The sequence below is a fragment of the Papilio xuthus genome, unplaced genomic scaffold (genome assembly GCF_000836235.2).
Source record: "Papilio xuthus unplaced genomic scaffold, Pxut_1.1 DF825928.1, whole genome shotgun sequence".
Classification (NCBI taxonomy): Eukaryota; Metazoa; Arthropoda; class Insecta; order Lepidoptera; family Papilionidae; genus Papilio; species Papilio xuthus.
The window spans coordinates 4,900,497-4,910,250 of record NW_013532721.1 but is presented as its reverse complement, the minus strand read 5'-3'; the positions used below and the strand labels follow the sequence as shown (position 1 = coordinate 4,910,250).

The 9,754-nt window shown below is 33.0% G+C and overlaps 2 protein-coding genes across 3 annotated transcripts; both read left to right on the top strand.

Moving 5' to 3' along the window:
* The first annotated feature begins 2,093 nt into the window (after positions 1 to 2,093).
* Positions 2,094 to 5,608, top strand: LOC106125174 (elongation of very long chain fatty acids protein AAEL008004-like). Its single transcript, XM_013322275.1, has 6 exons — positions 2,094 to 2,267; positions 2,773 to 2,963; positions 3,048 to 3,128; positions 3,489 to 3,651; positions 3,907 to 4,043; positions 4,766 to 5,608. Exons 1-6 carry the CDS (start codon positions 2,207 to 2,209, stop codon positions 4,991 to 4,993), a joined length of 861 nt encoding a protein of 286 aa, XP_013177729.1. The 5' UTR covers positions 2,094 to 2,206; the 3' UTR covers positions 4,994 to 5,608.
* Positions 5,609 to 5,732: 124 nt separating this feature from the next.
* LOC106125176 (elongation of very long chain fatty acids protein AAEL008004-like) lies at positions 5,733 to 9,439 on the top strand. Of its 2 annotated transcripts, none has more exons than XM_013322276.1 (7): positions 5,733 to 5,815; positions 6,965 to 7,041; positions 7,494 to 7,684; positions 7,965 to 8,045; positions 8,271 to 8,433; positions 8,754 to 8,890; positions 9,241 to 9,439. In XM_013322276.1, exons 2-7 carry the CDS (start codon positions 6,981 to 6,983, stop codon positions 9,394 to 9,396), a joined length of 789 nt encoding a protein of 262 aa, XP_013177730.1. In that variant the 5' UTR covers positions 5,733 to 5,815; positions 6,965 to 6,980; the 3' UTR covers positions 9,397 to 9,439. The 2 variants fall into 2 exon arrangements, with proteins under 2 accessions (XP_013177730.1, XP_013177731.1); XM_013322277.1 differs by having other exon boundaries at positions 5,770 to 5,815; positions 6,969 to 7,041.
* Positions 9,440 to 9,754: the final 315 nt, after the last annotated feature.

Genomic DNA, 9,754 nt, shown 5'->3' with positions numbered 1-9,754 from the left:
CAAGTGAAGTCATTAGGTGAGCTATGAACTTGTTTGTAAGTTCAACGTCCTAATGTTTTTTAGACATTAAAGTTCGCAACCGTCATTTGTATGTAATTTACAAAATGCGACGGATTTACCCAGCTGCAATGTCAAACTGATCCAATGGTTATCTTGTAAGCGTAGTTTGTAAATAATTATCTTAATAGTTTCGGAACATGTTACCTTTCAAAATAAAATAGCAACCATTTTCTGTTAAAAACAATTGCAATTTGAATTTAAAATTTTTCAATAAGCATAACTAATTAAATCTTCACATACATATCTACGAACATCGCTATAATTTTAGCTGCTAACTAGAACAAATTCACCAAATAGAGAGTATTCTATCTTCCTTAGATCTCTTCTTCACACCCACTGTGGAGAAGAGATCTGTGAAGGATAGCTTCTTAGCTCAAAGCTAAGGTTGCCACAAAAACAACGTACTATTGTAGATTTACTACAAAATACGCCGGTCGGATTGTCTTTCAATTATTGTTATTAAAAGAAAGTTTAAAATAACATAGTCATTGCTACGATATCGATAACGAACACGAAACACGATCAACCAATACATATTTATGTTTCAACAATAGAATTTTAAGTAGTATTTAAATTATATTTTGTTGAACAAATACAAGAAATTTGGTACAGGTCGGAGTTATAATGAGCATGCTACAATATTTTTGGATGCATGAAAGAGCCGAGCCGGCTTGAGCGGGTGCATACCACAACCTTACAGAAAATAGGTGTTAAGTGCAAGCAATTCCCCGTTTCGTTTCAAGATTGTGCACACCGGAGTTCTAATGGTCGTCACCTTACCCATCCCACTCATTTAGTGAGAATAATGAGAAAGGGAAGTGGATTTGGCTGAGGAGGGAACGCAAAGGTAGGGGAATCCTCTTTCTATGCGCCCACTCCTCCGTTGATTAAATGTAGTCAACGGATTTGCAATTGTAGATGTCCATGCGCAGCGGTTGCTACGCATTCAGCGAATGCAAGTGGCCGATTGCTTGTTTGCCAGATTTAGTAGAATTTATTATTACGTGGAATAAACGAATAAGGCCTATTTGGCTAGCTATATATACCAATGATTTACATATATCAAGTCGATTGTTTGAATAGAATCAAAGGTCAAGAATTCAATACTACTTCCTATCAATGTACTGATTAAATTAACATAGAATATTATCAACAGTACTTTGAAACTTGGTCGCGTGTTGAAAAGACGTTTTTCGTACATCAATAAAATGCAGTTATTTTTACAATACTTCGAATAGCGTAACACATTTTTAAAATGAACAATCCTTGAATTTATTTTTAAATTATTTTTTTCTTATAGACCGTATACATGCTTTTAATTTATACATTTACATATAGGTTATGTTAAGTTATTATTGATTTAAATCTTATAATGACCGCACAAGTAGTACTAGTAGTTTTAGTATACCGGGGCGAAAGCACCCTCTACTATCATTTAAAAAAATTAAATATCTTAATAATTCCTGAAACTTTTTATCACACAAATCAAGTCATTGGACACAAGCTGAGCGGAAAAAAAAAATAAAGTCACTGAATTTCGTGACCTCGTTTCCCTGATATGATTACTCCTCGTCAACTCTCTTCCTTAGTACCCTGACTTGACTGATTCCATTTTACAGTAGATTTAGACTATAATGAAACTTTTATATACATGCCATCCCTTACATTTACTTTGGAAAAACAGAGAGAAAGCAAATTGTGTCACTAGTGATTCGGCAATCCAACCCGCTTAAAGTCCGTCTTAAAAAATTTCATTTGATGATTGTCAAATGGTATACGTATATTTTACCCCGTCTCAATTTTATTCTAAAGCTGATCAAAAGTTTTGTATTATTTTATTACCGGTAATCCAGTCTATGATTTGCTGTATTGCTGATATATGGCGCGTACATGTCGCGTTCCATTGAAACTGAGTAACTTGAACTTTTGACTCCTGCAATGCTCAGTAGCGGGTCATTTACTTATTTAAATTCAATAATAATGATCAAGAGTTGTATATAAATAAGCCTTTTTATAACAGTACTGTAATCAACGATCGAGTTTCGAAGAGGAAGCATTAATATGGAGTAACGCGATCATATGAGTTTGTAGTGTGCTTGAAGTTGCTAGTTCATGACAGAGTGATTGTGTGACCTCTTTAAATAAAATGTCTGTAATATTAAAAGGATTGTGGAACGGCTATGGATATTTATTCGAAGATGCTATCGGTAAGTATATTTAAACATAAATTTTACCCAAATATGTATTAAATACATACATTATGTAATTATCTTACTAATATTATAAATGCGAATGCTTAGATGGATGGATGGTTCGTTTGAAGGTATCTCCAGAACAGCTCCATGAATATCGCTGAAATTTTCCACAGAATTACCTGGCATACTGTGAAAAAATATGTAGGCTACTAATTAAGTTTTTTTTAATTCCGCGAGGATGGAGTCGCGGGCAAGACGGTCAAAATATTTTGACGAGTTTATTTTACCCGGCGTGTCATAGGTTTAAATGGTTTTGACTTTTTACAATTGATAACGACGGGGCTACACAAATTGCATTCCATTCGAAGCGATTCCATAGTGAAATTCAAAAAAATAATAACTTTCGTTCCTGGTTATTTAAAAGTTAAAATGAATTGGCAAATGGAAAAATTGTTAAAGAGATATTAAATGAGGAATGCTTTGAAATTACTTCAATACTTTAGTTTATTTTTTTCAGATCCTCGTTCGAAGAATTGGTTCCTAGTGAGCGGACCAATAACTTTCTGGGCTATTATTGGCTTTTACAACTATTTCTGTTTAGTGCTGGGGCCATCGTTAATGAAAAACAGAGAGCCTTTTCAATTAAAAAATGTTATCAAACTTTATAATTTATTTCAAATATGCTTAAGCATGTATATATTTTACGAGGTAATATATAATCAAATTATAGTAAATATGGAACAAAGTAATCCGAATTTTCAACAAATTTTATAACTTTGTTTTCTTTTTCAGGGAACAATTTTGATAGTGAAAAATAATTTTAGTTTTTATTGTCAAGCAGTCAGCAATTCCACAGATCCAAATACTGTCCGGGTACATTTTTTTTACATATTAAAAGTAAAAAAGAAACAAATAGTTCACGGCAGTGCAGGCAATGTTCAAACGGCGTGATTCAAACACACGGCCGATAGATCAGTTACCTACCTAGCCGTTTCAATTAAAATTGTCTTACTAATATTATAAAAGCGATGGATGAATGTATGTAAGAAATTATCCCTAGAACAGCTGTATGTATTTCGCTGAAGTTTGGTATAGATGCAGAACATAGTCTGGAATAGCACAAAGGCTACTAATTGAGATTTTTTGATACCGCGCGGACGGAGTCGCGGGCGACAGCGTGTGTTTAAATAATAATATTAATTAAATCAATATTGGTGTTTAACTTTATTTTAGTTAGTGGCAGCAGTTTGGGTGTACTATATGGCGAAGTTGACGGAACTCCTCGACACTGTGTTCTTCGTATTAAAAAAGTCCGACAGGCAAATTTCATTTTTACACCTGTACCACCACTCCGCAATGGCTCTTGCTGGTTGGATAGCTATTAAATATTTTCCAGGTATTTTTTCATTATATATTTTTGCACTTAATTATTACAATTTACAGTAAGAACTTTGCTCCAGAATAGAACAGGGCAACAAAGGGGAGCTAATACCCAATAATAAGCAATTGAATTAGATCATGATCCTCATCACTTTTATTGTTTTAAAAACTTCTTTTTTTGACGATCTCTTTGATTTAGACTTGAAATATATCTTTTATACATTTTTTAACTCTCCGACATTTCTAATGATGTTTTTTTTTCCGTCCGCAGGAGGTCAGGCCGCATACATTGGATGGATAAATTCATTGATACATGTATTTATGTATACATATTACTTTCTGGCCAGTTTCGGGCCGAGATTTAGAAAATATTTATGGTGGAAGAGATACCTAACTGTTATGCAAATTGTAAGTAACATTTTATTATCGTCCAAGATCAATATATCTATTTAAAAAAATAAGACATTAAACTTCAATAAGGTTTAAAAGTTATCACTGTTTTTATTGCAATAAGGGGCGATGTACTTGTAAACAGATCATTTCTTGTTGGAAAAGGGTAGAGCCCGCTTTAACATCTTCGCACGAATTGTCCCGGCTCGCCCGGTGAAATACCACGACCACACAGAAGACAGGCGTCAAGTGGAAGCAATTCCGCGTTTCGTCTGATGAGTGTGCGTTCCTGAGGCCTAATTTAGTCCTCTTTCCCTTCCAACCCTTTTTATTATAAGGAAAGGATGGGAAGTGGAAATGGACTTTCCGGATGAGAGTATGCATGGAAAGGGAAAATATTTTCTTTCTGTGCATCCTCTCCTCCGTCTATTAAAGGTAGGCAACGGATATGCAATTGCGTATGTCTATGGGCAACGGTCACTTCGCTATTTCAGCGATTTCAGGTGGCCGCTCGCTTGTTTGCCACCTTATGAAATAAAAAAGGGGTGTTAAAAAAAGAACTAGAATTTGAGCTCTAGAACAACACACCTACGAAATGCGGAGTAACTTACACTTTATGCCTGTCTTCTGTGTGGTCTTGGTATCATTGCATCGGGCGAGCAGACCTTTCGTGCAGATTTTACTGTGGACTATACCATAATTTTTATGTCTAATAAGTTAATCCTTTATTTTTATTTTAGGTGCAATTCGGACTTATAAGTATACAAGCTGCAGTCAGTCTGTTCTATGACTGTGGTTTTCCAGTCGTCCTTAAAATGCTTACCCTCGCAGGGACCATCACCTTCACGTGGATGTTCAGTAGCTTCTATTATTATAACTATATTAAAGTCAATAAAACATCTCTATCAAGCCCTGAAGCCCCATCGCCTACAGCTAACGGAGAATTATCTGATAAAAAAGATTCATAATTCTTAATTGAGAAAAGATACAATGACACTGTATTTAGACTGTGCGGTATAAAAATAATTTCTCTCGAATATTATTATAGTTTTTGTGTATTTGTAGCGCTAATAATATTTATTAAATTAGATATAATCTAGTCGATGTATTTAACATTTTAAATTGATAGCTGCCGACTCTACCAGTTACATATTCATCATCAACTTACTACATATATGTCCCTGCTGAGGGGTTCGGAGTCTACCCTAAATTAGGGGTGACCTGTTAAATAGGCAACAAATGTTTAACATTATTTTGACTTTAATTGATTGAAAACTAACTTCTTTGAAATTGTATGATTATTGTTTAATAATTTGGTTAAAAATAAAACAAAAATATATAAAACTGTCATATAAAAATACTGAACATGAGAATAAACAGATATATTGTGAAATGAACATGACATTTTCATGTAATATTGAATTTTAATTAAATGCGATGAAATCCTTAAACATTCTCGTTTACTTCTGCATCAGCGCAGCTAAGCTGCCTTCCTGGTGAGCCGCCAACCGTGCCCATTAAGAAGACTGTTGGTTTAACATAAAGAATTCTTTAGAACCCATGTTTTTCTGGCCAGGCTATAAGTATATACTTTTTAATATTCCTGTCGTTTCAAAATAAATCAGTCAGACATTATATAAATACTCTTTGATATAAAAGTCATCAATTGACTTCCAAATGTCATTTGTCTTGTTAAGGCTAAATAAAATTAAGGCTAAATAATTTTAAGTAATATAGATATTTAAAACATTTAAGCTTACATTACTTTATAAGGATCCACATTTGTTCAAGTAAGAGTTTAATTTTTTGCTATAATTATCTTACTAATATTATAAATGCAAATGTTTGGATGAATCCATGGATGGATGTTGGTTAGAAGGTATATCCAGAACGGCTGCATGGTTCTGTTGAAGGGGGCACTTATTACAATTACATGACAATGCATGGACAGGAGAGGACGTGGTCAACTTGACTACTGAGATAGAACCAAGTACAGAGAAGGGATCAATGAAAAAATTTACATTGTCTCTTCTATATTTTAATTAATGTCTTTGTAACAACATTATGATTTTAACTTATCATACTGACTATAATTAGATATACTCTGAAATAATTTTAGTTCAGTGAAAACTGATTAATTTTTTTTTTATATCAAAAGGTGGTAAACGAGCGAGCGGCCACCTGAAATCGCTGAAATAGCGAAGTGACCGTTGCCCATAGACATACGCAATTGCATATGCGTTGCATACCTTTAATCGACGGAGGAGAGGATGCAGAGAAAAAAAAATCCCTTTCCATGCATCCTCTCAGCCGGAAAGTCCACTTCCACTTTCCATCCTTTCCTTATAAGAAAAAGAGCGGGAAGGGAAAGAGGACTAACTAAATTACTTTTACAAAGTAATAATTCGTTATCTTGACAGAGCTGTAATCTTACAAAGGCTATTTAGTTCTAAGACAAGTAGCAATAGAAATATTATCAATATTTCCAAGTTAATCATCATCAGTTTACTATGTATATGGGGATGTATCCCCACTGAGGAGCTCAGAGCCTTCCTAAGCTGCTCGTCACTGTTGTAGTATTCGAACGCGCGTATTTAAATTTTTGATATCTTCTGAAACATCGGTCAGAAATATATGCTGAAATAAGCCAATTCTACGTTTTATGTTTTTAATTTTTTAACGTTAAAACATATTTGAAAAAGGATTTATACCGAATAAGAAAAATAGAATCATAAATAACAACGCTATTAGTCCAAGGTATTTTAATTTACGTTTGTAAAGAATCAAATGGTTATTATGAGAAGACATAGATGAGGCATATGCCACCAAAGACTTTAGCTTAGGATATTTAAACATGTTCAGTAATTTATCAATAACCACATCTTGGAGACAGGAATTAAATCTAGGGTATAATACAAAATTGAGGTTTTTTTTTTAAGTAAGAAGTAATCAAGTATGGAGATGGTAGCTGAACACATGCGTCAAAAATATAATTTTATTATCAACGAAAGTGTCTGTAAGTTATTTTATTATTATTTTTGATTTGAAAAATTAAGACAATCATTCAAAAAAATTTAAGTGTTGGCGATTTACGTTGTCTTGAGTAAAAAGTGACTTACACGTTTTTCAAGGTTTATTATTTGTTTCTTGCGAATTGATCTTTACACGTATGTCAGGAAAGTAAGAAATCTATGTGATTGAGCAGGTTTCATGAGATATCATTTCAAATTTTACTTCTCACTAATATTATATATGCGAAAGTTTAGATGGATGGTTTTTTGTTATAAGGTATCACCGGAACTGCTCCAATCTTGATGAAATTTGGCACAGATGTAGATCATTGTCTGGGAGAACGCAGTCTACTAATTAAGTTTTTATTAAGGCCGCGCGAAAACAGTCGCGAGCGACAGCTAGTATGGGTATAAATTTAATATCAAAAACGTAATTTTTTGTTGCACTTTTTTTTAGATAAACAATCAAGTTCTTGGTTGTTAGTCTCAAATCCTGGCAGTCTGGTAGCTATCCTCGCCTCCTATTACTACTTCTGCACGTGGCTCGGCCCCTTGTGGATGAGGGACAGGAAACCATTCCATTTAAAGAAAACCTTAATAATTTACAATACCTGTCAAGTTCTCATGAGTTTTTACTTAGTTTACTGTGTAAGTATTATTTCTTTTATTAGTATTGATCGGCCATTGAGCGACATTCCATAATATTTTGAATTAACAGTTTGAAACGCCAGCAACAATATTTGATGCGCGAATAGGAAAGCTTGCCCGGTGCAATCCTATAACCACACAGAAGAAAGGCGTGATATTTGATTTGTTACTTAATTAATTATAATGTATCCATACACTTAGTATATTTTTCTACGCATCTAAATATATTCATTATTTAGTACATTTTTTGGTAACATCTTATATATTTTATGTTTTACAGGGAACAGTTTTTGTCTTGTCTGGTGAATATAATCTATTATGCGCGCCTGTCGACTACACTGACGGACCTACTGCAAATTGGGTATGTCTTTCATGTACACATAGCCAAATGATTAAATAGTCTTATCTTATTGGAATCCATGGATATTAAGTAGGAAAATTGGGAATTGAACAAATATCTAGAGCGATTCATCTTATGAGGACCTTTAATTGAAACTTTTTATAATAATTAATTTTAAGTTATTTGAAATATTTGTCAAAATGTTATTTATTTCTTGACAGTGACTTGTTATTTTCATCGTTGTAGGTTGCGGCAGCCGCCTGGTGGTTTTACATAGCAAAGTTGACGGAGTTATTGGACACTATATTTTTTGTGCTGAGAAAAAAGGATAATCAAATATCGACGTTGCACATTTACCATCACACGATAATGCCAATCATTACTTGGATTGGAGTAAAATATATACCAGGTGAATCTATTCTACTGTTTATCTTGTTTTAGACTAACTACTAATATTGGCCTTATTACGAAATGGATGAAAAATAGTATGATTTTAATGCAGGTAAACCTTAACTAGCCAATTGCCTTCACAAAGCTTCAGATTTAGCCTTTCGTATCATATCAGTTCTGTATATAAATATGTCAGACTAAGCTCTAGCACTTACTAAGATAAATGTTGTGCACTATTCAAAAATATGGTGCGACGACCCTACGCAGGAAGAGTAGAACGTTGACAATATTCCTCACTACTTATTGACACATCGCCATCTTAACAAAGTATAATTTTAGGTGGTCAAGCTACTTTGACGGCCATTTTAAACTCATTCGTTCACATCATCATGTACGGATACTATTTAGTTTCCGGCCTGGGACCACAATACCGAAAGTATCTTTGGTGGAAGAGACATTTGACAATACTACAATTGGTAAGCGAACACAATGAAAAAGTAGCAGTAGTAGCAATTATTTGTTATCACAAAAATATTTAAACTAGTTTCAATGTTTTAGCTTATGTTACTATGCGTTTTACGTCTAAATTATGTATCCAGAGACATCTAAATACCTTAAAAATTTAACTCTAAAAATGACTTACTGATTATTCCTAATAAATATATTTCTTCACATAGCCAAATCTTGTTTTATAGCCTTGAGAAAACATTCACATGAAATCATATTGCATTCTCGAGTGTAGAAGATAAAATATTTTATGTAATCGTTTTCAGCATTTCAAATGACACTCGGTGTGCATTCAAATGTTGTTACGTTTTGTTTCCAGATTCAGTTCGTGATAATCGCAATACACAACGTGTACCCCCTGCTCACTGACTGCAACTACCCCAAATGGTTTAATCTAATGTCTGTTATAAACGCTATAGCTTTTGTATATATGTTTGGTAATTTCTACTACCACAGTTACATACGTATTAAGTAAAAATATATAGTTGTTTGCCCTAGATTTAAAAATGGTTGCAATGATTTTGTAAGATTATCTCTGGCTTTTTTTCGTAATTTTAATATTATTATAAATATTACAAATAAAAATACAACTAATTCAAATATGAATATCAAATTTATTTTTACTTTAATGACTTTATTTTTAACAAATTCAATGTGCAAGATTTAATGACAAAAATCGGGACACGTGATAAGAGTTTGTGCAAATATATATTTTGTAATAGAAATTCCTTTTTCTTTAACAGTATAAATAATAATATAAAGAAAAAGTTAATTTCTAGTTTAATATAAAAAAAATATTTTGTTTTAATGATTGTATAAATACGATTTGTGTT

Coding starts and splice junctions, on each gene's coding strand:
- LOC106125174 (XM_013322275.1), top strand. CDS start 2,207: ATGTCTGTAATATTAAAAGGATTGTGGAACGGCTATGGATATTTATTC. Junction 3,129..3,488: donor CAGATCCAAATACTGTCCGG/GTACATTTTTTT, acceptor ACTTTATTTTAG/TTAGTGGCAGCAGTTTGGGT. Junction 4,044..4,765: donor ACCTAACTGTTATGCAAATT/GTAAGTAACATT, acceptor TTTTTATTTTAG/GTGCAATTCGGACTTATAAG.
- LOC106125176 (XM_013322276.1), top strand. CDS start 6,981: ATGGAGATGGTAGCTGAACACATGCGTCAAAAATATAATTTTATTATC. Junction 8,434..8,753: donor TGGAGTAAAATATATACCAG/GTGAATCTATTC, acceptor GTATAATTTTAG/GTGGTCAAGCTACTTTGACG. Junction 8,891..9,240: donor ATTTGACAATACTACAATTG/GTAAGCGAACAC, acceptor TTTTGTTTCCAG/ATTCAGTTCGTGATAATCGC.